The sequence below is a fragment of the Armigeres subalbatus genome, chromosome 3 (assembly GCF_024139115.2).
Source record: "Armigeres subalbatus isolate Guangzhou_Male chromosome 3, GZ_Asu_2, whole genome shotgun sequence".
In the NCBI taxonomy this organism is placed as follows: domain Eukaryota; kingdom Metazoa; phylum Arthropoda; class Insecta; order Diptera; family Culicidae; genus Armigeres; species Armigeres subalbatus.
This window is the reverse complement of record NC_085141.1, coordinates 322612616-322636888: the sequence shown is the minus strand read 5'-3', so window position 1 is coordinate 322636888 and position 24273 is coordinate 322612616. Positions and strand designations below refer to the sequence as shown.

Sequence of the window (24273 nt, the reverse complement as noted above, 5' to 3'; positions counted from 1 at the left end):
TTTTCCAGAAGCAAAGTGCATCATTGGGCGACAGTGGAGCATCGATCTTGGGGGTATCACTTGCCCAACAGATGTGGCAAACGGTTGCACGTAGAATGAAAATAAATTTCCTCGTGGTATTTGCTTTTGGGCAGACGCACGAACGAATCGTGGAAGAGTAAACCATCCGAACGGAGACCAGAAATTGGAAAAGTTTTGCCGCCGCCACCACACCGACCGACGCTGTGGCATCGTCGTTCGTCATCGGGACAATATTGTTTCAGATGGCGTGAAGTGGAAAACTCCAATATCGGAGGCGGCTGCCTTCTGCCGGGACGAGAACTCGTCCAGTGATTTTACCGTCCATCGTCCACAGAAGTAGCGGAGCCCTCTCTAAAACTTGGAATTATCCACCTGTTGTGCGGCCTTATCGTGCTTGGAATGTATGTTGCGCTAGTTTGATTGACGTGACATAGCTTTTGAAATACTAGTCATGCCATGGGTAGATAGATCGGCTGTTTCCGCTTTCATCAGTCGTTCTACGTTCAATCAAGTCCCGTATTAGAGCATTATTTACGCGCTGCGCCCTCCTATATTGTTGGTTTCAATAAATCCGACCCGTCGAAGCATGGTTTTGCTCCGTAACTTCGTGCATTTTGCTCTTGACTAAAAAAGGCTTAACTACAGATTTGGAATAGGAACAGAAGGTCAATATAAAAAGATCGAATTATGATAAAGGGTAACATAAATCAAAACTGGTCTTCTGGTCTTGTGTCTTTGGACCTATAGGCATTCCATCTTTTTAAAACTAAAGAACTCATGCCGAATCATCCCTATATTATGTGCTTTTCTCAATTCCAAGAACTATTCTTAGCAATTAGTCTTTTGACTTTTGGAGCTCAGCCAACAACTGTTTCGTTACTTTCTACGGTCGTACTCTAAACATGTAATCTCTATTATCTGAGGCTCAATAGAAGACAGAGCAACCTGCCTCGAGTTTTAAGCCGTTTTAACCAAAGTAATGTGGTTTTGCTGTAGGGCCTTCTTATGACCACCGAAATCGATAACTGCAGATAAATTCTGGGACACATCGTGACTAGGAAGCGTGAGATTTTGTCCACCTACAACACATCTGTCAAACCTACCGTCTTGATTTTCAGCTCGATGCATGGTTATACATGGGCTACTCTCAACTTGTTTGACACCTCCCGGGCAAATAAGTGAAATCCTGACCAATATTTGAAAAGGGCGTAACGGCCTAAATTTATTCTTTCTGTTTCTTTGTCCACATGTATAGGGGAACGGTTCAGCACTTCATCCCATAGCTCCTATTTCCATCCCACCAAAAACAAAGCAATGAAAAGGAATTTGGTTTGTTTCTTATTTTTTTGATTTTTTCACCAGTGAGCACGCGGGTTAGCAAAAAGAAGCGACAAGATTGGTGTTGTATTTCTTTGTTTTGCGATGAGATGAATATATATTCAGTGAGATGGAAACAGTTCCCCTAGTATAGCTGTATATATAGACAAATAATCAGAAGGAATAAATTTTGGCTGTTACGCCCTTTTCAAATGTTGATCTAGAAATGTCCAGCGATCAATGACGCTCAAAAAAGTGACTTTAGTCACCAGCGGTGACGATAAAAGGCTCCAAATCGTGACTTTCAATTGCAGAAAAAGAGATCAAATAGTGACTTTCAATTTCAGTTGCAGTGAACAAAAATGACTTGTGAAAAGCATTACCCGGAGAAAAATGTGGTAGCATCAACCAGATTCTGCTTTAAATCAATAATATTTTAGCATTGATTAATGAATAACAATATTTATTGTTGATTAGGCAAACGCTGCAGGTCGCACTCTAGATCGATTTTTGTTCGAGCTTAATGGTTTTCTTAAAAGCTCATGAAACTGTTGCATTTTCACAATTTTCCAACTTTCCCCGTCAAATTTATCAACTTTAAGGTCACTCCTGACAGAATCCAAGTTTCAAAGTGATCGCGTTTCCGAAGGCACACCACTTGATACGGAGGCGGCGGACAACTGTCATTTTTGCTGATTCAGCTTTGCTGCGTCGCAGCATGCGTGAAAAAATAAAAATGACAGTTGTGCGTTGCTTCGAGTGGTGTGTCCCTGAAAACGCGAGCACTTTGAAACTTGGATTCTGTCAGGAATGACCTTAAAGCTTAATATGGAGATCTCAAGGAAAAAGCTCAAGGAAAATTTGATCTAATTACCAAAGGAATGTTGACAATTGGAGAACGTGATGAAAAGTAGGCGAAAAATAAAGTATTTTCCAAGGTGAATACAAACAGGTGTAGCAGTATGCCAATTTCATGATTCAGCCATCTTGGATTTTTATATGGGGCTGTCACCGAGTTAGTTTATGTTTTGCACTGAAAATGAATTTTTCACCCCGATCTAGTCTCTCCCATGTACTGTCGAAGTGAGTGATATAAGAACCCTGGTATTTTCTGTATTCAATCGGCAGAGAGTTTGGCAAAATGTCAAGCAGGTAATTTGAAATAATAAATTGAGGGAAAAACATATTACAAACAGTTTTTAACAGGTTAATAGTGTCGTGATAGTTGCTGCCTCAACCAACAAGCATCATTAAAAGCTGTACCGAAATGGGAAAGGAAGAATGCCGATATTCCACCCCACAAGGATTCTTCAAGCCAGATTTGAACCGTGTGCATTAGCAATACGACTTCGGTTGGACTACAGAACTGTAGTTCCAGCTCCAGCTAATTGTCTAATAATACAAACCTAAACAAGCCTTTAATTATGAATTCCCATCCGTTAAGAAGTTGCTTCGGGAATGCCTCCAAAAGTTCCACAGAAATGTCTCCGAAAGTTGCTCCATGAATTCCTTCAGAGCTTCCTGCAGGAATTCCACCGAAAGTTGCTCCAGGAATTGCTACAAAACTTTTACCAGAAATTCCCCGGGAAGATCCTCCAATAATTCTCCACGATTCCCTCCGAAAGTTTCACAGATCATTCCTTCAAAATTTTCTCCAGGAAATCCTCCGAAAGTTCCAACAAGGAATTCCTCCAAAAGTCCCTCCAGAAATTCCTCGGAAAGATCCTTCAAGGAATTCCTCCGGAACTTCCTCATGGAATTATGTAATTCCACCGAAAGTTGCTCTGGAAGTTACACCGAGAATCTCTCCAAAAGTTCCACTGGAAATCCTCCGAATGTTCATCCAGAAATTTCTCTGGAAGTACCTTTGGAAGTTCCTCCAGGAGTTTGTTGGGAAGTTTCTCGGAAAAATTCTTCCGAAAGTTCCTCCAGGGATTCCTTCAAAAGTTTCCCCAGGAATTCCTGCGATAGTAGTTTCAGGAATTCCTCCGGAAGTCTGCTCCAGGAATTCCTTCAGAAATTCTTCTGTAAGTTGCTTCGTAAGTTCCATTAGGAATTTTTCTGGAAGTTTCTTCAAAAAATCCTCCGATAGCTCATCTAAAAATTTCTTCCCAATTTGCTTCTGGGACTCCTCCAAAAGTTTCCCCAGGAAGTTCTCCAAATGTTTTTAAAACTAGCTGACCCGGCGCTAAAAAAGGATCAGTTTTCTGACATTTTTTTACATACACAATTTATTTATTTTGAAAACAAATCATTCTTCAAAATTATTTTCCATTTTTTTACAGTTTTTCACTGAAAATTTATTTAAAAAAATTTGGAAATTCAATGCAAATTGTACGAAAAAGCATTTCATCGAAAATATAGAGTTTTGATTTTTTTAAGTATTTTAGTTTCATCACTACATTTTTCCTCGTAAAAAGAAAAAGAAATGAATATTAATTTGCAAAAATCGGGCTGACTATTGGCGATAAAAGGTTGTATAAAGAAGAAGAAGTTGAAGGATGATATTTAAATAAAAAATGCACGGGGAAGCCTACGATGAATTTTTTAAATCTCTTCTCAAAAATTTTAGAAGCAATTTAATTAAACCCGACTTTTCTCATACTGTAAATCAAGTGTGATATCACAAGATAAAATTTGAAATCGTAAAATTGCGTTTATTATGCAATAGAAGGAAAGTCCAATCCCGTAATGCTAACCGTTTTTAACTAAATTGTTCCTAGAATTTTTGAGAAGAGTTTTTAAAAACGTCCCGTAAGGTCCCTTGTGCATTTTTTTTCAAATATCATCCTTCGAGTTCTTCTTCTTCATGCAACCTTTATTCAGAAATTCCTGAAACAAATCCATGTGACACACTACCAGGCCTGAACTTGACGCACTGCTTTTGTTGTCTCCGCTCAAACCGGCATTCAATTTCCCGATTTCCGTTTCGTTCGTTCGTTCGCGAGTTCTGATGGGAGGCGAGTTTAGAACAATTGCAGAGTTTCTGAAGAGATCTCGAAGAAATGTATGAGAAGTTCTTTTGGGAATTTTTGGAGAAACTCCAGGGAGAATTTGTGTATAGATTTCATAAAGAATTACTGGAATTACTTTCGCAGGAATTAATGGAAGAACATGCAGAGTAGTTCCTAGAGAAAGTTCCCGAGCAATTTCAGAAAGATGGAACTTCCGGAAAAATTCCTGGAAAAGCTTCCGGTGAAATCCCTGGAGGAACTTTCAGAGCAATTATTGGGGGAACTTCCTGAAGGAGATTCCCAAAGAATTCTGGAAGGATTTCTCGTAGGAATACAGATACACTTTTGAACTAACTTTTGCAGAAATTCCTGAACGAGCTACTGGAGGAGTTTCTCAACATACTTCTAGAGGAGCTCCTGAGGACATTTCCGGAGCAAATCATGAAATAGCTGGAGTAACATTGAGGGACATTCTTGGAGTAAGCTCCTGAAGAATTCCCGTAGGATTTATCGGAGAAATCCCTTAATTAACTTCTGGATTAAACCCTGGAGGATTTTCCAGAGGAATTCCTGGAGGATCTCCCGAAGGAATACTTGGAGGAATTTCCGGAGGAATTCCTGGAAGACTCTTACTTTTACTTTTCGACCTTTTGTTCTTTTGGCTTTTTGTCTTTCCGACCATTTGTCTTTTGACCTCCTGTCCTTTCGGGCTTTTGTCTTTCGACCTGTTGTCATAGATTCCGGATTATGTTATTTTAAGTTATGCTAACGTGACAACATTTTGCCTTATTCAAACTTATTGTCTTACTCCTGTAGTATATGAGAGTGGAGCGTAGAGGTGTGCACGAGTCCAGAAATTGGCGGTGACATTTGCTGTGATTTGACTCGGCGACGGAATCATTTTAGCCGGTGGTGGCGCAAATTTTATTGCATTTGGCTGCCGGGAAATTTTATAATATTTTTCCAGGAAACATATCCCAATTTTTTTAAAGGAAGTTCGGCAAATTCCCCGAAAATCCATCGGAACCCCCTCGCAAAATTCCTCTCCGGAATTCTACAGAAGTTTCTTGGTAAAATCTTTGAAATTTACTCGGCAAATTCTACTTAAGTCCAATAAGGGAAGATCCATAAAGTACGCCACGCAAAAATTGGTAATTTTCAACCCCTCTCCCCCCTTCGTCATACTTTTTGTATGAATCCTCTATTTTTTTTTTGTTCGGATCGTCACACTGCTCGGAACCCTCCTCCCCTCTAAGGATGTGACGTACTTTGTGGATTGCCCCTAAGAGCCGGGAACGTTCCATGCCGAACTTAAAATGATTAACACAATTTTGTGTTCCATTCACACAAAACGGGCCTCTCTCAAAACAACATTCAGATGAGCGAGAGTAACACATGTGTAACACTGCAGTCACAAAAACTGCTCGTGTGATGTTATTAAAGCAAGGATCTCAATATTTTCAACAGCATTACGTTCCGCATGAAACCAGGAATCTATACATGCGTTTACATGATAAAAAGGACCTTTACACGACTGTATGAGGTATTTTTGTGGCTGTGTAATTTTCACTCATTTAAGTGTTGTTCTAAAACAGGCCCGTTTTGAACGAATGGAACACAACATTGTGTAAGTCATTTTAAGCGTTTATAAGCTGTCGGTGAGGTAGCCATCATCGCGTCGAATACTGAGCCCATTGCAGCAGTATTGACTATTGAATAATGAATACTACTTCGCCGAAAAACATTTCGCGGATTTTTTTTTCGTGGTGCGACATTCCGCGGAATGTACCAAATCTCCGAAACACATTTCACGGAATGCATCTTTTTTCCGAAAGACATACCGCGGAATGCCATTTGGCGGAATTCAGTTCGAATAATTATCATTGAAATATTAACCGATTTCTGCTTAATTACATGCAACTCAGGTTAAATTCTTTTGGATTGTGATTTAAATAATGAAAGAAGGTAATGCTTTCTTTGAATGACCGCATCTGGTCGGTATAATGCAAAGTGAGAAAACAATGCCTTCTTGAAATGGACATGTTTGCTCGGTATTAAGGAAAGAAAGCAGGTAGTTCTTTCTATGAATTAACGAATCTGCCCGGTATAAAGCAAAGAGATGGTCGGGTTTCACATTTGGCTAACCCGAACCCGATTTGTAAATTTCCTTCAAACACTGGATATTTTTTTTGTCAAACCCGACCCAAACCTGTTTATCGAACCCGAAACATACCCGTTGGGTTCGGGTTCGAATCCGGTTTCGGGTTTCAAAACCACAAACCCAACCACCTCTGCCGGTATAAGGTGAAAGGATTTGATAATGTCTTCTTTAGAAGAACGCGTCTGCCCGGTATAAGGTGGAGGAAGGATGCATCTGCCGGTATAAGGCGAAATGAGATCATTAAACCTTCTTTAAAAGAACGAATCTGCCCGATATAAGGTGAACGAAGGAGTAATGCCTTCTTTTAATGGTAGCGTCTGCAGATGAGGACAAAAAGTTATCAGTATTCTCTTTTGTCGCTTGTTTTTGCATTTTTCAGCGACAATTACATTCCTTGATTACAATTCAATATTAGCTGTTGATTGGATTGAAAAAAAGTAAGCAAAATCCCTCAATTTTTGACATAGAATTGCAAAAATTGAAAAACATCACGAAAATATGATAGACTTTGATCGTTAACAAAGGAGCCGTTTCTCAATGGATTTTCAATTTTCTTGGACCATTCGATCAAGGAAGAGTCAACGTTTCATACCCGATGTACACTGAAGTCGCTTTTTACGTGGTCTTTGGTACACGAACCGCTTTTTATACGATTTTTTCCGAATTTCGGGATTAACGCGACCCATTTGGACATATTTTAGAATTTATGCGGTTTTTACGTTTTTTTATTTACGCGGCCCGTATCCTCCGCATAAAAACCGATTCCAGTGTGTTACAATATTTATGTATGATTATTTAATATTAAAAACTTGCTAACAGTTTAGCAATCGGTTTCGGTGAATCAGTCAATCTCGTAAATGGTTCTTTTTCCATAGCACTACATTCCAACTGGAGCTAGGCCTGCTTTTTAACTTTCTGTGCCCGCCACTGTATTAATATATTTCTTATTCTTGTGTGGCAAATACAATGGATACACTATGCCCAGGGTGTTGAGAATTGTTCCCACCCGAAAACATCCTAGATTGGACAGATAATCAATCTCGCCATCTCCGGATTCTGCGCCTTTGTTCGCAAGGCTAACTGGAGACCTCAAGCCAGATACATCGAGATACAAATATCGAACGATTCTTACTCTCTAGCGAGTTTTTATCACTTGATAATTTGGATATGTGATCGCTTGAGAGTGCTGTTCATCCTCGATTATTTCAAAATTTTATTTAATATAAAAAACAAAATCAAATTTTCTGATTATATACATCAACAAGGTCCGTAATACTCACTCGATCTAAGGTGTACAGGATAAACAACAAAAACAGATTCACCCTGGGCTTGAAAAACGCAGGCTTTGATCTCATCGAACAGAAAAGTCGACAACCTGAACATTAGGGTGATTCAAAAAATCGATTTTGCTCCACAGCGCTCATCTGATACTTTATCATGTTTTGAGTGTCCTCTGAAAATTTAAGTTCATTTGGATTAAAACTAATTTAGCTCAAGCCTTTTCAAGTTTACATGCAAATTAGTATGAGGTATTTTTTTTATTGTACTGTTAAATGCGCTTCCTCATTAAGCGCATGTTAAAAAAAAACCTACATAGCTAAAAAAAATACTTTCACTCAGCGAAAACCGCATCTTAATTTATCGTTCCAAAAATTAGTAATCAAATTTAATCTATACCGTGGTTTTCTGGAGGTAATTGCATAACTCATCAACAGGCAACATTGCTGCTCGTGGCGCAAAAGATAGCACTCACAAATTCAGGCTACTATGTTGACCTGTACGTTTCAGTGATGCCCTTAAAGAAGTTTAACGATCATGACTTAAGATTCACAACCTGTCTTAAAATCGATTACTAATTATTGGGGCAATTAATCAACATGCGGTTTTCGTTGGGTGAAAGCTGTTGAGTATTCCTTCTAGCTTTGTAAGTTTTCTTTTAACCTGCGCTTAATAGGCAAGCGTCTTTAACAGTATAATGAAAAATAATTTCCTCCAAACTAATTTGCAAGCAAACTTGAAACGGACTGTGCTAAATCAGTTTTAATACAAATGAGCTTTAATTTTCAGAGGACACTCAAAACATGATAAAGAATCAGATGAGCGCTGTGGAGCAAAATCGATTTTTTGAACCACCCTACTGTACATTACATACAGCTACGTAGTTCAACGTCACCTTTGCGAACAACCCGATTGGGCTGCACCTTTGAGTTTTTCTTAAATTTTACGATTCGCGATTCTTTCACCTTACCCGTAAGAGTTTCGTTCAAACCGCCAAGACAAAACAAACAACCATGCGTTCACCTTGGCGTTCATCATCATTTCACATGCAATTGAGTCACACCATTTCACACCACCTTTCTGGGGTTTTGCCCCAAGCCCATTGTTGATTTTTGAGTACAGATGCCCGTTTTATTTAAATCGAAATTACCCGAAACTTCACGGAACTGCTAAGCCGAAGAAAAAGCTACAACATATATTGATTTTTTTGCATTTCGTTTTGGACAAAGTTAATATTGCCGTTGTAAATCTCAACACCAATAAGTTATCTTAAAGAATTGCTTCGACCTAATATATAAATATTTATAATTAATTTGTAATATCAAGAATTTGGTTTAATTAGTAGAAAATTGTTACAGAAATCGATTTTTTCAATATTTTTCGAACAATAAATAAACAATGTGAAAATGGTTGCTGAGATACGATCAGCGTCGAAAACCGTTTAGCATTGGAAGCAGTTATTGTCAGATTAATTTATAGCAGCCGCCATTATGGCTAGTATGGAAAGCTGGGAAATGTCACATATGTAGTTTCTCAAACAATCGTTTCAATTGCGATTATGGTGTGGCATTGCGCATCTCGACTCGAAACGAAGAAACCATACAAACTATCATACGAATGAGCTATCGAAAGGAGATGCACAATGAGACCCCTGTTCAAGAAATTTCTCGACTTCCCTTAGCCTCATTTTTGTGCTAGTTTGTGCTACGAATACATACGAATAACATGGTGAAATAAAACTGTAGAAGTACACTAATCAATCGGCTATTAAAATCCATCCAAAATATTGCCAAATACTGATGCAATAAATATCAAACTGAATTTTAACTACCCGCACCTAGCACTTTTCTGTGTTGCGAGAAAAAAACTGAATCAGTAATCTATTTCCCTGGCACCCTGACATTTGCATCGATATTGATTGACTCGGCCTTTTTATCTGCTTGTCAATGCTTCAACTGAGTATTGTGAAAACATAGATAAGTTTTTGCATAAATTTACATAGGAACATGTTTTTCCCATTCGAGCTCTACTAGTGTTGTCCGGTTGATGTTTATTCCTGGTAGGGACGGATCAGAAGCCTGTTTCGAGAAAAAAAAGCTACCGATCCCAACAAGCGGAAGCCAAACAATTGAAGCTTACCACTTTATACCAGGAAGCAGAGTCGATATGAGATACGTTGTATCAGAAGTTGATAAAATGGAGTGTACATTCAATTTTAGCATTTGTTTTTATTTGATGAACACTTGTTCAAATAGGAATAAAAAATAATTGTCTCCTCCTCCTGCTATTGGCAACTTTCGACAGAAATTTCAAACAATTTTATAGTTGTATGTATTTAGACTCTAGGATCAAAAGAACGATTCCATCGACACAATTAAGACGAATCGCATCAAATTTCTAAGAGCTACCTTACGCTTTCAGAAGGTAAAATCTCCAGAAACAAGCGACAGGTAAATAAATAAAAACCATTTTGCATCATTGTTCCGTTGCAGGATGTTCGAAAAAATGATCTAGCTGTGCTGATCACCTATTAATGGCCATTTATGCCGTCAAAAACGAGAAGTGTTTGCTATAACCTGCATTACAGCAGACTTTTTGGACTCTGTCGGAATCGTCCTTAAGGCTAATTGTACTTTTCACAAACATCTTTACATTTTGTTAAATAGTTCACTAGTTTTGAAAGCTTGTCATATTTGTGATATGCTGCAAATATTAATGCCGACAAGAAAACACTTGGAAATACAACCGACATTTCCTGGATGCTTTTTTATACTGTGCATGTGCTAAGATAAGGCAAGACAAAACAGTTTACTAATTTTGGTTTACTAATTAGGATTCATCTATCCTAGGATGAAATCTTCTCAAATGTGAATATGTTCTAAAGTAACTTACTTCCCCATGTATAACGGCATCACAATCGATTTGCTTCACAGTCGACTTACGTCAATCGGGGAGCCCATTTTTCGGGCATTTCCACATCAGATAACCAGCAAAAGTTTGCTCAATGATTTGCCCGTTTTTTCCATCACTTCACAGCACTCTTCCTGGCACTCTGATAGCCAACAGTTTTCATTCTACCAGCAGCTCTTAAGTATTTTCCTTTTCTTTTCTTTTCAGACGTTCCGGAGTTCCTGGTGCTGACGACGCGGCGAAAAAAACTGCGCTTCGACATCAAGCTATTCACCCAGTGTGTGTCCACTTGGGACAACGAGAAGGAGAAGACCTTCTACATCGTTAAGTTTGTGTTCCTCTACTCGTAAGTATGACGCCTTTTTTCATGGTCCTCGCATTCTCTGTTCGAAAAAAGGGTGCATATCGGAAGGGTTCCATCGAAGAATCGAAAACTTTTTCAACTTGCTCGACGTCATCGACAGAAACACTTTGCGGTGCTCTTTGCCGGATCCAATATGTTCTAACCGATAATGAACCTTTTGCCGTTTGAGCTTTTTTTTTGGATCGGTAATCTAATTTTTACAACCGTTTATAGCGGCTATGAAAAGGTGACTTTCGTTATTGATTTTTGCATTTCTCGTACAGTATCACATTTTGAAGCTACACATTTGCATATGCATAATATTATGTGTCTGTATGGGTCGCATGGGCCAGTAATGACCAAAATTCTAATGCTATGGAATAGACAATATAATAAGGCATTTATTGATAATAATCACACATTTTATGCCGTTTTATATTACCTAATATTACTATTCAACAGTAGTTTAACAGTAGTAGGGGAACTGTTCCATTTTCCATCTCACTGAACATATATGAACATATATATGCTTTGTATTTGATGGGATGGAAATGGGAGCTATGAGATAAAGTGCCGAACCGTTCCCCTATTTCGTGGCCAAGTTCTTACACTCAACGCAAAAGAATATTAAATCGGCACACTTCTACAAGAGACCGGAAAGTCTTCTGCATCTCTACAGGTGCACTGGTAATGGCAATGAGCTTAGTAGATGATTGTTGAATTAATCATATTAGTCCAGAGAAGTTAAACCGTTCACGTAAGGGCCACTTGCCACAGCCCGATATGTGTAAGGACATAAACGTGAACCTTCTTACGAACGAGCGTGAGATGTTCAAAAGATGGCGGCAGGACTACGATGAGCACCTGAACGGCAATGTGGTAGACAACATGGCGGTATGGTAATGAACCTGGGAGTACGCACGCAAAACAAACGTCTTCCGGCTCCGGATCTCCAAGAAATCCAGGAGCAGATGCGATAGGTCGGCTGAAAAACAACAAAGCCCAACCAACCAACGAACTGACCAACTACCAGGAGAGCAGTTCGAAACGATGGTGAGGCACTGGCTAGTGCGCTGCACTGGGTCATTACTCATTACCAAGATTTGGGAGGCGGAGGTTTTGCTGCAGAAGTGGATGGAAGGTGTCGTATGCTCTTTCTACAAAAAGGGAGAGAAGACTATAGCAACTACTGAGCAATCACTTTGCTGAACGCTGCCTACAAGGTACTACCATGAACCAGATGTTCGCCGTACATCAGGTATTGCTGAAATGCCGCGGATACAACGTGCCCACACATAATCTATTCATCGACTTTAAAGCTGCATATGATGCAATCGATCGGGACCAGCTATGGCAGCAATACACGAACACGGATTTCCGGATAAACTGATACGGTTGATGCGAGTGGGACGGTTTTCACGAAGTTCGTTCAGCTATTTGGTTTCACCGACGACATTACGGCACGTAGCTTTGGGAAGATGGAAGAAACCTACATCAGACTGAAGAGAGAAGAAAAGCTGATCGGATTAGTCATCAATACGTCGAAGACGAAGTACATGATATGAAGAGGCTCAAGAGGTGACAATGTTAGCCATCCACCACGAGAATGTATCGGTGGTGACGAAATTGAATAATTCGTGTACTTGGGCTTCCTAGTGACCTGAGTAGCACACTTGTTGCAAGTTATTTGCCGCAACTTATATGTGACTGAACTCAGCCACATTCAAGTTGCTGTAACCTAATTTGTTTAGGATGTGCTAGTAGGGACGTACTTTGGACTCTGCAAGATGGACTGCAATCGAAAAAAGTTCGCTGCCGTTCCAAATAGACTATCTGCAAAACGCTCATTAGACCAGTAGTTCTCTACGGACACGAGACGATCCTCGTAGAGGACCAACGCGCACTTGGAGTTTTCGGAAGGAAAGTGCTGAGTTCCATCTATGGTGGGGTGCAAAAGGCGGATGGTACGTGCAAGAGGCGAATGAAACACGAGTTGCATCAACTTTCGGGACAACCATCCATCGTTCACACCGCGCAAATCGGACGGTGGGCCGGGCACGTAGCCAGAATGTCGGACAGTAATCCGGTGAAAATGGTTTTCGACAACGATCCGACGGAAACAAGAAGGCGAGGTGCGCAGCGAGCAAGGTGGATCGGGCCACAAGCAGTGCCTACCGTCCGCCATCAGCACCCCACCATGGATGGTACGCAGAACTTTCCTTTCGAAAACTCCCTGGCCAATCCGATCTTAGTCTGAAAATAAATGAATAAAGGTCCAGAGTGGATCTTAATCTTTTATTAAGGTAACAAAGGTCGTGTGGTTCGATTCGAGTTCATACCGAACCAACGCTTTCTTCCGTCATATTTCATCATATAACAACAATAAGAATCACCCTAAATCAGAGGCAATCGTCGCCCTACGTCGATCGATCGTCCACTTCTGAGACATGGGGGTTCAAAGACTACGCCGCATTCTGGATGCCCTACGATCCCGCCCCGGCAAATGAACGATTCTGCTCGGCCAGCCAGTCGCTCACGTCGAAGCCAAATACAGCAAAAGCCTTTGCGGTTGTCGTGGTAAAGCCTGTCCACGTTTAATTTCGGACACTGAAATAATATCCAAATGTTTTTCAGTCATTTTATTAATTTGGACGAAGATGAAAACGTGCTAAATGCATCACATAAAGCGGATAGATTCAGCTATGCAAAAATTGATCATCTCTGCGGTTTGTGAAAATTTTAAAAACCCAGATTAATCCACCTAGCGGTGATGGCGCCTTTCTCGCGGAAAAAGGTAACAAATGTAGCCTTTACGCTTACACCTCGATGATGTACAAGAAAGGCAAAACAGTTACACCGTCTAATGTTATGATAGAAAATTTACACTAGTGACTAGACGACAGATGGCGCTGCCAAAAGTTTCTCGAATTTCCTTTGTTCGAATTTTGACTTTCGGACAATTTCATAGTACTATGAATCTCAACGAAGAGCATACTTACGCCTAAATGCGTGCAACACGAGCATCTTTATAGTACGATGAAACTCTTAATGGAAGCAAGCCACGGATAAATTTTAAAAATATTCATAGATGCAAGGCATTTTTCATAACACATTATTGTTCTATGTGACTATGTCTCATCACTATTTTAATATTATTTATTTTTTGCAATTTGCAATTATTATGAAATTCAATAGTGATCAACAGCGTTTTAGTCTCTGTCAGATGCAACTTGTTGCAAGAAAATCGGTTAAGAGTTTCTATGTGAAAATTTGGCTAATGTTTTTTATGGCATTTTGTGCACACACACACACACACACACACACACACACACACACACACACACACACACACACACACACACACACACACACACACACACACACACACACACACACACACACACACACACACACACACACACACAAACACACACACACAGGGGAGGCAGGGACTTTGTCCAAGGGCTTGACGATCCCTCCCCATGGCCACTGCGAGTTAGACCGGGACCATCGTCCCTAACCCCTAATCCCAAGACGTCAAGCGACCCGTGCCGAGGGGATGCATGGCCAGGGGGGTGAAATAATAAGCTAGGCCTTTAACGGAGCCTGTGGGGTACCTGGGCACCCTCCACAGTAATTGTCCCTTACCGCGTCATGCTGGGCTCTGGCGTGGTGGACCTCTTTTCCCGAGCAACTCGTGGGACCAAAATGGAAAACCAAGTCAATTCTTCAATTAGTGGTAGTAGTGTAGGCGACAACCCCTTCGCAAGAGGTGGGTTGTCCAGGTCTCCGCCTAGGAGGCCAGAGGCAATAGTCGGCAGCTCAGTGCGCAGCGCCAGCGTGGGTCACTCAACCTTCCTCTCGGCTAGAAAAACGCCGGTAGGGGTTATTGACGGCCCATGGCTTGTGGAGGCGATGAACCGCAAACGCGATGGGCTTTCGGCCTTCGAGGTGGCGACGGAACAGCTGGACGCCATCATCGACTTTGCGTCATCGAAGCATAATATCAGCAAGGACCTCAAGAGGAGCTTGCAGAAACTTCGAAAGTCGATGCTGGACGCCAAGCTGGAGAGGGCGGTCGGGACGGCCAAGTGTAAACCCGTGAAATCGGTGGAGTAGAGGTCTACCCAGACTGAGGCCCAAGGATTCGCGGACTCGGGCAAGGTCGAATCGACCGAAGGCGTGCCAGCGAAGACGGTGGTGCCAAATTCTACCCAGACTGAGGCTCAAGTATTTGCGGGTACGTCGGGGGTGACTGCTCCAACGGAGCAGACACAAAAACGGGGGAGACAGTCACCAGGGGATGAGCTCCCTGGGGTCCGCTCCAAAACGCGGAGGGTTACTACCCCGAACAAGGATAGTGGAGCTGGGAAGCTGAACCCCGGTCAGGTACCTCCAAAACCGGGGGAGGAAGGACCTGGAAAGGTCCGTCCACTCAGGAAAGACGGTGGTAAGGGGTTACGGCAGGCTGAAAGTTCTCAGCCGCACCAGACCAGGGAAATAGAGGGGGATGACGCCTCCTGGACCCTGGTCAAGAACAAGAGGAAACCGAAGACGTCAAGGGCCGAAAAGAAGGCCCAGGCGAATGAGGGTAGCAAGAAGTCTAGGGTAGGCGCCAATCGCTCCAGGGGCGATGCCCTAGTCATCAAAACGGACGAGGCTAAGTACTCGGACGTCTTGAAGGCGATGAGGAGTGACGTCAAGCTCGGTGAACTCGGCGCCGACGTACGTCGAATAAGACGTACCCGGATGGGCGAGATGATACTCGAGCTGAATCGGGGCGTCTCGCAAAAGGGCGCCGCCTACAAGAAGTTGGCGGAGGAGGTCCTAGGCGAGACGGTCAAGGTGAGGGCACTCACTACGGAGGTGAATCTAAGGGTTAAAGACTTGGACGAGATCACCGAAGTCGAAGAGCTCGTCACGGCACTGTGGCGACAGTGTGAATTGGAGACGCCCACCGCAGCCGTTCGGCTACGGAAAGGTCCGGCAGGGACGCAGGTAGCATTGGTTCGGCTATCTGCAGCGGACGCCTCCAAGGTAGTCAAGTTAGGGAGCGTCAAGGTGGGATGGTCGGTATGCCCTGTGCGCATATACGAGCAACCGGAAGTTTGCTTCAAGTGCCTGGAACCGGGGCACAAGCAATGGGACTGCAAAGGCCCTGACAGAAGCAATCTCTGCCGACGCTGCGGATTGGAGGGACATAAGGCACAATGCTGCACGAACCCTCCCAATTGTTTGATTTGTTCCAGCAAAGCTGTGAACAGCAAGCACCCCATGGGGAGTTCGATGTGCCCGGCGTTTAAGCGTGCTGCAAAATCAAAGTGCAGGTAACGCAGCTGGCTTGCTCGGCCTCGCCCGAGTGTTTGGTGTGCGCAGGTTTAGAGGAAACGGCGAAACACGTGTTGTTCGTGTGCTCACGTTTTCGCGCAATGCTTGACCACATGCTTGCCACATGTGGTCTGGACACTACCCCGGACAACCTAGTTCGGAGGATGTGTAAAGATGAAGTTGGCTGGAACGCCGTTTTATCGGCTATCGCCCAAATCGTCTCGGAGCTACACAGAAGGTGGCGCGTGGACTCAAGGATGGCTAGTTCAGGCGCAAATGAGAGGTGGTCCAAGGGATCGGAGTCGGCTTCATGGGTCATACCGGTGGTCATGCTCTGTGGTCGAACTCGATCCTTTTATCGAACAAGTGGCCGCGCGAAGAACAACATGGTATCGTCGCTTTCGCGGCGTCGGTCAACCGGGCGGGTTCCGAGCCCGAGGACGGAAAGGGGTCCTCGTCAAGGCTGGGGCAGGCGTAGGCCTCGCGTCGGCAAGTCCCTCTGTGTGCTGGCGAATAGGCCCTATCGCAGAAAGGTCAATTTGGGGTGCACTCGGCATCTTCATTCTTGATACCAGTCGTGCAGAGGGAAGCAGGCGCGAAGTCGAGCCTTCCCACCTACCGAGGACATAGGGCGTGGTAAGGCCACCTGGAAAGCCGGCAACGCGCTGGCACGATACCATGGTGTTCTTCTAAAAAAGCGAGTCACGATGTTCGATGCTGCAAGGACACGCAGCTAACCTCGAGGGTGCGTTATGCACTGGCCCCCTTTGAAGCATTACTTTCTGGTTGTACCGAAGGGACGATGGGCTTGGCGACAATGGAAACGGTTTAGCTGGTCGGGGATGCAGTCCTGCCTCCCTCATTGGAGGTGGCCCCTAACCCAGCACTTCCTGGTCAACCCAGGATGTCTGTTGAGCAGATTCCCCCTTCATTGTTTAGGAAGAAAAAAAAACACACACACACACACACACACGGACAGACAGACATTTGGTCAGCTCATCGAGCTGAGTCGAATGGTATATAACACTATGGGTCTCCGGGACTTCTATCAAAAGTTCGAATTTGGAGTGAAATGATAGCCTTTCGGTACAACTTAGTTGTACGAGAAAGGCAAAAATCGCATTGGAAGATGGGTGTCCGAAATTTAACGTGGACAGGCTTTATTATGCTCGTTGAAGTTTAGCTTGCTGTCCATTATTACGCCAAGGTCTTTGATGGATGATACTCGTTCCAGTGTTGAATCGTTTATAGCGTATTCAAATATCAGCTGCGTTCTAAAAACTTATAACCTTGCACTTCATTGCGTTCATTCCCATCCCGTTCGAAATACACCAACTAGCTATGGTATCGTTGTCTTGCTGTAGAGCAGTAAACTGGCTACACGATAGATTTTGGAGTCATCGGCGTAATAAGGTGATGACAGCACAGACGGTAACTTAGATCGTTGACAAACAGTATGAAAATCAGGGACCCAAGGTGACTTCCTTGTGGAACACCGAAAGGTGTGGCGGCCTCCGTTTGAGAGGCATGTAGGGATTTTTTAGAAAAGCTTTTTTAGAAAAGCTGCTTCGTTGCAAAAGGATTGGAAGCATCTTTCTACGCTTCTTAGAAGCCTTCTTCAGAGCAGCTTGAATGCCTCGCTCAAGATGTTCAGAAGCCTTCTTTCGAAAGTAGGAAACCTTCTCGAAAGGTTCCTTCCTTTTTTCAAAAAAAAACTCGGAAGCATCCTTTTAAGAGACTTGGAAGGCTCCATTCAAGAGCCTCTGAAGCCTAATTTCAAGAGTCTCGGAAGTCTCCTTTCAAGAGACTCGGAAGCCTCCTTTCAAGAGGCTCGGAAGCTTCCTTTCAAGAGGCTTGGAAACCTATTTTAGAGAGGCTCAAAAGCAACCTTTCAAGAGGCTCGGAAACCTCCTTTCAAGAAATTCGGAAGCCTTCTTTCAAAAGGCTCGAGAGTCTCCTGTCAAGAGGCTTGGAAGCCTTCTTTCAGGAGGGTCGGAAGCCTCATTTCAAGAGGCTCGGAAGCTTCCCCTCAAGAGGCTCGGAAGCCTCATTTGAAGAGACTCGGAAGCCTTCTTTCAAGAGGCTCGGAAGCCTCCTTTGAAGAGGCTCGGAAGCCTCCTTTCAAGAGTCTCGGAAGCCTCCTTTCAAGAGGCTCGGAAGCCTCCTACCAAGAGGCTCGGAAGCCTCCTTTCAAGAGGCTCGGAAGCCTCATTCCAAGAAATTCGGAAGCCTGCTTTCAAGAGGGTCAGAAGCCTCCTTTCCAGAGGCTCGGAAGCCTCCTTTGAAAAGGCTCGGAAGCCTCCTTTCCAGAGGCACGGAAGCCTCCTTTCAAGAGAGTCGGAAGCCTCCTTTCAAAAGGCTCGGAAGCCTCCTTGCAAGAGGCTCAAAAGCCTTCTTGCAAGAGGCTCGGAAGCCTCCTTGCTAGAGGCTCAGAAGCCTCCTTTCAAGAGCCCCGGAAGCCTCCTTTCAAGAGCTCCGGAAGCCTCCTTTCAAGAGGCCCGGAAGCCTCCTTTCAAGAGGCCCGGAAGCCTCCTTTCAAGAGACCCGGAAGCCTCCTTTCAAGAGGCCCGGAAGCCTCCTTTCAAGAGGCACGGAAGCCTCCTTTCCAGAGGCTCGGAAGCCTCCTTTCAAGAGGGTCGGAAGCCTCCTTTCAAGAGGCTCAGAAGCCCCCTTTCAAGAGGCTCGGAAGCCTCCTTTCAAGAGGCCCGGAAGCCTCCTTTCAAGAGGCTCGGAAGCCTCCTCTCAAGAGGCTCAGAAGCCTCCTTTCAAGAGGCTCGAAAGCCTCCTTTCAAAAGGCTCGGAAGCTTCCTTTTAAGATGCTCGAAAGCCTCCTCTCAAGAGGCTCAAAAGCTTTCTTTCAATAGGCCCGGTAGCTTGATTTCTAAAGGCCCGGAGGCCTTGTTTTAGGAGGCCTGGAAGCCTACTTTCAAGAACCTTGGAAGACTTCTTTTCAGAGGGCAGAAAGCCTTCTTTCAAAAACTAGGAAGGATCCTTTTAAGAGGCTTGAAAGCCTACTTACAAGTGAATCGGAAGCCTCCTTTAAAAAGCCCCGGAAGCCTTCCTTCAAAGGGCTCGGAATTATTCTTTCAAAAGGCTTGGAAGCCTTCTTTCATTAGGGGGTACCCCGAGTAGCACACATGTCGCACAAAGGTTTCTGTGACCCTTATACAACCGAATTAAGTCACATTTGAGTTGCTGCAACCAAATCGGAGTGGATTGTGCTGCTAGGGACCTCAATTAATGCAAAAGTTCGAAGGGGTACCTCTCAAGAAAAAGGTTGAGAGCCGCTGGTGTATAGGAGTAATTGCTTCCATCTTCCACACATCCATTAAATCTGATTCCACCAGCGAGAGATTGTATAACAAGCATGGCAGCATGTTTTATTGCTCCGGATGAATTTGTGGAGAGTCAGTGCTGTAGATAGTCTTGAAGAATTTTACGAAGATTTCGGCAGACCGCATCTTCAATTCGAAAAATGTATTCACGGAAAGAGGAGGACAAACAATCCTCACAATTCCTTCGGATATTCCTCCAAGAGTTCCTCCTGATGTTCTCCCAGAATTCCTTTAGATATTCCTCCAGGTATTCCTCTGAATATTTCTTCAGGAATTCCTCCTTAAATGCCTTTGGATATTCCACCAGGAATTCCTCCGAATATTCTTTAGGATATTTCTCCATGAATTAATCTTTATATTCTCCCTAGAATTCCTTTGGATATTCCTCCAGAAATTAATCCAGAAGTTCCACCTGATATTCTCCCAGGAATTGCTTTAGATTTTCCTCCAGAAATTTCTCCAGATATTCCTTTAAATATTCCTACAGATATTCTTTCGAATATGTCTCCAGGAAGTCTTCCAGATATTCCTCCAGGAATTCCTCCGGACAGTCCTCCGGAAACTCCTCTAGAACAGCGGTTCTCAACCTGGGGTACATGAACTCTGGGGGTACCTTCGTCGAGCCCAGGGGGTACCTCGGACAAAAATGCATAATAGTGGATTTTAATCAATTTCAATCAAACATTTTTGATAAAGTTTTGGCATACACCTGTGTTCAGAATAATACCAACAGAGGCCGTTTTTTTATACAAAATAGTCAACTACCCCGATGGCCGATTGAGCTGATTTTTTTTTCACTGAACTAGAAATATGTTGAAATTTTCATATACCAAGTATAAAATTTTTCGATCCACTCATAAAAAAATTACACATAGCAATGATATGGAAATGCTAATATCATCTTCCAAACTTGGACGTACATGTTCATGATAGAATTAGAGGCGAAAGTATAGAATTGATAGTTCCGTTTTTATACGGCAGGCATGAAGAATGTTTTTATAGAAGTCGATTTGAAAGCGAGCGGAGGACAATATTTGTGATGGCACATATCACACGACCTTCCTTCTGCCAAGCTCCCGTATGAAGGGGGAGGGAAGAATATCAGTGTGGAAGCTGATATATCTTCACTGGCAAAAGAAAGGTGGTTTGACTTGCTCATATGCCATCGCGTGCGGAAGGATTTGCTATCGACGAGTACTGTCTCCGAATTTCTAATATGACATCAGCATTTAGTCGAATAGGATTTTTATTGCACAGTTCTGTTTTCTCATTGCGTCCGTCTCGTCGCAACCAACTTAGCTGCCTCGGAGAGAGGAGAGGAGCAGTGCCTTTCTCTGATTTGTTCTCTCCGAGGCAGCTAAGTTGTGCCATCACAAATATTGCCCTCCGCTCGCTTTCAAATCGACTTCTATAAAAACATTCTTCATGCCTGCCGTATCCTAACGGAACTATCAATTCTATACTTTCGCCTCTAATTCTATCATGAACATGTACGTCCAAGTTTGGAAGAAGATATTAGCATTTCCATATCATTGTAAATCGTTTAACTTCACGTAGAAGTAACACACACGAAATCATTAATTTAGTACACATAGCAGTTTTTGCCGTTTCACCTCGAAATCTTCAACATAACATGCATGGAGATCAGTAACTCAAAGACTATTGAATCCTTTCATCCACAACCAGCACAGTGGATGAAGGGCTGTGGGACAAAAGATCAAAAGGACACAACGACGAAAGAAAAATTTAAAAAATCTTCTATGCAATCTACCTGATCGAAACAAAATGTTGAATGATGTGTTAAGAACATGCTTCTGAACTAAAAATTCAAAGTCTACATGTTTGGAAAGCTTTTTTTCTCGACAAGTTCAGTTACTTCGATGCTTGAGTATTGGAAGCATCCTTCTACGCTTCTCGAATGCCTCCTTTTAAGTAGCACGAAGGACTCCTTTCAAGAGTATCGGAGAACTCCTTTCAAGAAACTTGGAAGCCACCTTTAACAAGGTTCGGAAACCTACTTTTAAGCAGTTCAGAAGCCTCCTTTCATGAGGCCTGGAAGCCCCCTCCTAGAGGCCCGAAAGCCTCCTTTTAAGAAGTCCAGAAGCCTCCTTTCAAGAGGTTCGGAAACCTTCTTTCAAGGGGCTCGGTGCCTCCTTTCAAGAGCCTGGAAACCTCTTTTCAAGTAGCTCGGAAGCCTCCTTTCAAGAGGCCCGGAAGCCTCCCTTCAAGAAGCTAGGAAGCCTCTTCTGCAAAGGCGCGGTAGCCTATTTTCAAGAGGTTTAAAGGCTCCTTTCAAGAAGCTCGGGAGGCTCCTTTAAAGACTCGGAAGCTTCCCTTCAATAAGCTCGGAATTTTTCTTTCAAGAGGCTTGGAAACGTACTTTCAGGAGATGCCCACGAGTCACCTTTTAAGTGGCTCGAAAGCTGCCTTTCAAGAGGCTTTGAAGCCTCTATTCAAGATGCTCGGAAACCTCCCTTCGGGAGGCTTGGAAGCCTCCTGTCAAGATGCTCGGAAGCCTCCTTTCAATAGCCTTTGAAGCCTTTTTTCAAAATGCGCAGATGCCTACTTTCAGGGAGGGTCCTTTCAAGAGGCGCTTAAGGAGACTAAAAGGCTAGGAAGCTTCCCTTTACGAGGCTCGGAATTCTTCATTCAAAAGGCATGGAAGCATACTTTCAGAGGCTCAGAGCCCTCTTTTTGAGAGGATCGAAAGCCTCCTTTCAAGAGGCTCTGAAGCCTTCCTTCGAGATGCTTGGAAGCCTCCCTTCAAGTAGCTTGAAAGAATCCCTTCGAGAGTCACGGAAGCCTCCTTTCAAGAGGCTCGTAAGCTTCCCTTCAAAAGGAACGAAATTTTTCTGCCAAGAGGCTTAGAAGCATCCCTTCGAGAGGCTTGAAAGAATCCTTTCAAAAGGCACGAAAGCCTCCTTTCATGAGGCTCGGAAGCTTCCCTTAAAGATGCACGAAATTCTTCTTCCAAGACATTCCTTCAACATTCCTTCGGATATTTCTCCAGAAGTTGTTCCTGATATTCTCCCAGGAATTGGATTGGATTTTCATCCAGACATTCCTCCATAAATTCCTCCGGATATTGGGATATGCAAAATTCGATTATTCAAAATTAATAATTCAAGGCAAAGCAGCTGACTGAAGTGGGTCTGGGTTGGTCACGCCTTATGTAAGGACAAACCCGAAATATGCAACCCAGCATGATATTGCAACAGAGGTAGTCCCTGAGGGTCATCGGGACATAGGCTCCTCAAAGAAATAAGAGTAGCTAACCAAAATCTAACCTGGCAACAGGTTGATTCGATAGCTTGATACTTAGTGAAACTTTGTGGAAACCGGTTGAGAACCCCTGTAATGGTATCACCATAGGAGCAGTGGTCCTCAACACGGTTTCACTTCAGGGTCGTTTTCCAACTCGATTCTCCCGGATATTTCTTCTACTAATTGGTGGCAAGGCGGAAGATACAAAACAAAATGGCGGAAACAAGATTTTCTTTACAGACAAAAGTTAATGATAGACAAACAGTTAGGGTTTAGAGGCCATACAAAATTTATTTTAAAAGAAACGTTTCTAACTTTTGAATTATTGTTTATTGGATTGTTTGGACTTTCGTTGGGAGCTCACCGTTGCGGCCGTTTGTAGAGGTGGTCGACATGCAGGAAACACCGGAACTTCAGCAACATTTCATCTTCTTCTTCTTCTTCGTCGTCGTTCTTTTCTTCTTCTGTTTCTGACTTCTTCACAAAGTCCTTCACTGTTCCCACACTTGACAAGGGAATCACTAATGTCCGTGTGTCATAAAGGCCACTGTAACGAAGGCCATTGTTCCGTGCCCGGGGAGTGGTACCGAAACGCACGCGCACTATGTAGAGTGGATTAATCAAGCGAGTTGCACCACCAACGAGCCAGACAACGATATATTCTTCAGCTCAATGTCTGCTCAACCACTCAAAACTTCATTCTGCAGTTTTCTCTTACACCACTTACTCGCTTGATTTCAAAAATCCCTAGTACTATTCTGATTACTGCGATAATATAGGCGTTAGAAATTAACTTTAGATTCCGACAGTGCACTATTGTCTTGTTCTTCTTGTTTGTGGTGTTTTCACAGTAACCCGTACTAATAATTTTAACGTGTTAATTTTAAGTATATTGTATCTGTGGTTTAACACGTTTTAACGAAATTTTGGTTGGTAAGTTTTAACATAGTTTTAGCAAAACGTCCACTTTAAAAACTCTTTTAAACACCAACTTGGAACTTTCGCGGTTAGTTATATCGTTCTAACGGCGGTCTGACACACACTTCACTCCTCCGGGCGGTATAATCAATCAATCCCCCACTCTATTGGGGAATCCTCTTTTATAGCTTTTTCTCACGGTAGGTGACTCATCACTTTTGAATTATCATAACGACGACAAACAGTCTGTAGACGACGATGCAGATCCGATGATGGACGAACGATGGTATTACAGCAACAACAATCTTATACCTACACTCTCATGGGTAGGTTGATGTCTCATACTACTTTACACATTTACTCCGACATTGGCTGCATGCTAAGCCTTAACAATTAAAAAGTCCCTAACACTTGTTTCCACTCAATTGTTAATCAATTATAGAA

General features: G+C 43.0%; 1 protein-coding gene across 5 annotated transcripts in view; it reads left to right on the top strand.

The window, feature by feature from the left end:
* Window positions 1–24273, top strand: part of LOC134225484 (neuropeptide SIFamide receptor-like) — a 734184-nt gene that overhangs the window by 633763 nt on the left and 76148 nt on the right. For all 5 annotated transcript variants that reach the window (XM_062705590.1, XM_062705591.1, XM_062705589.1 and 2 more), the window contains one exon: window positions 10849–10987. In XM_062705590.1, the coding sequence (XP_062561574.1) occupies window positions 10849–10987 (139 nt within the window). The remainder of the gene's footprint in view (window positions 1–10848; window positions 10988–24273) is intronic.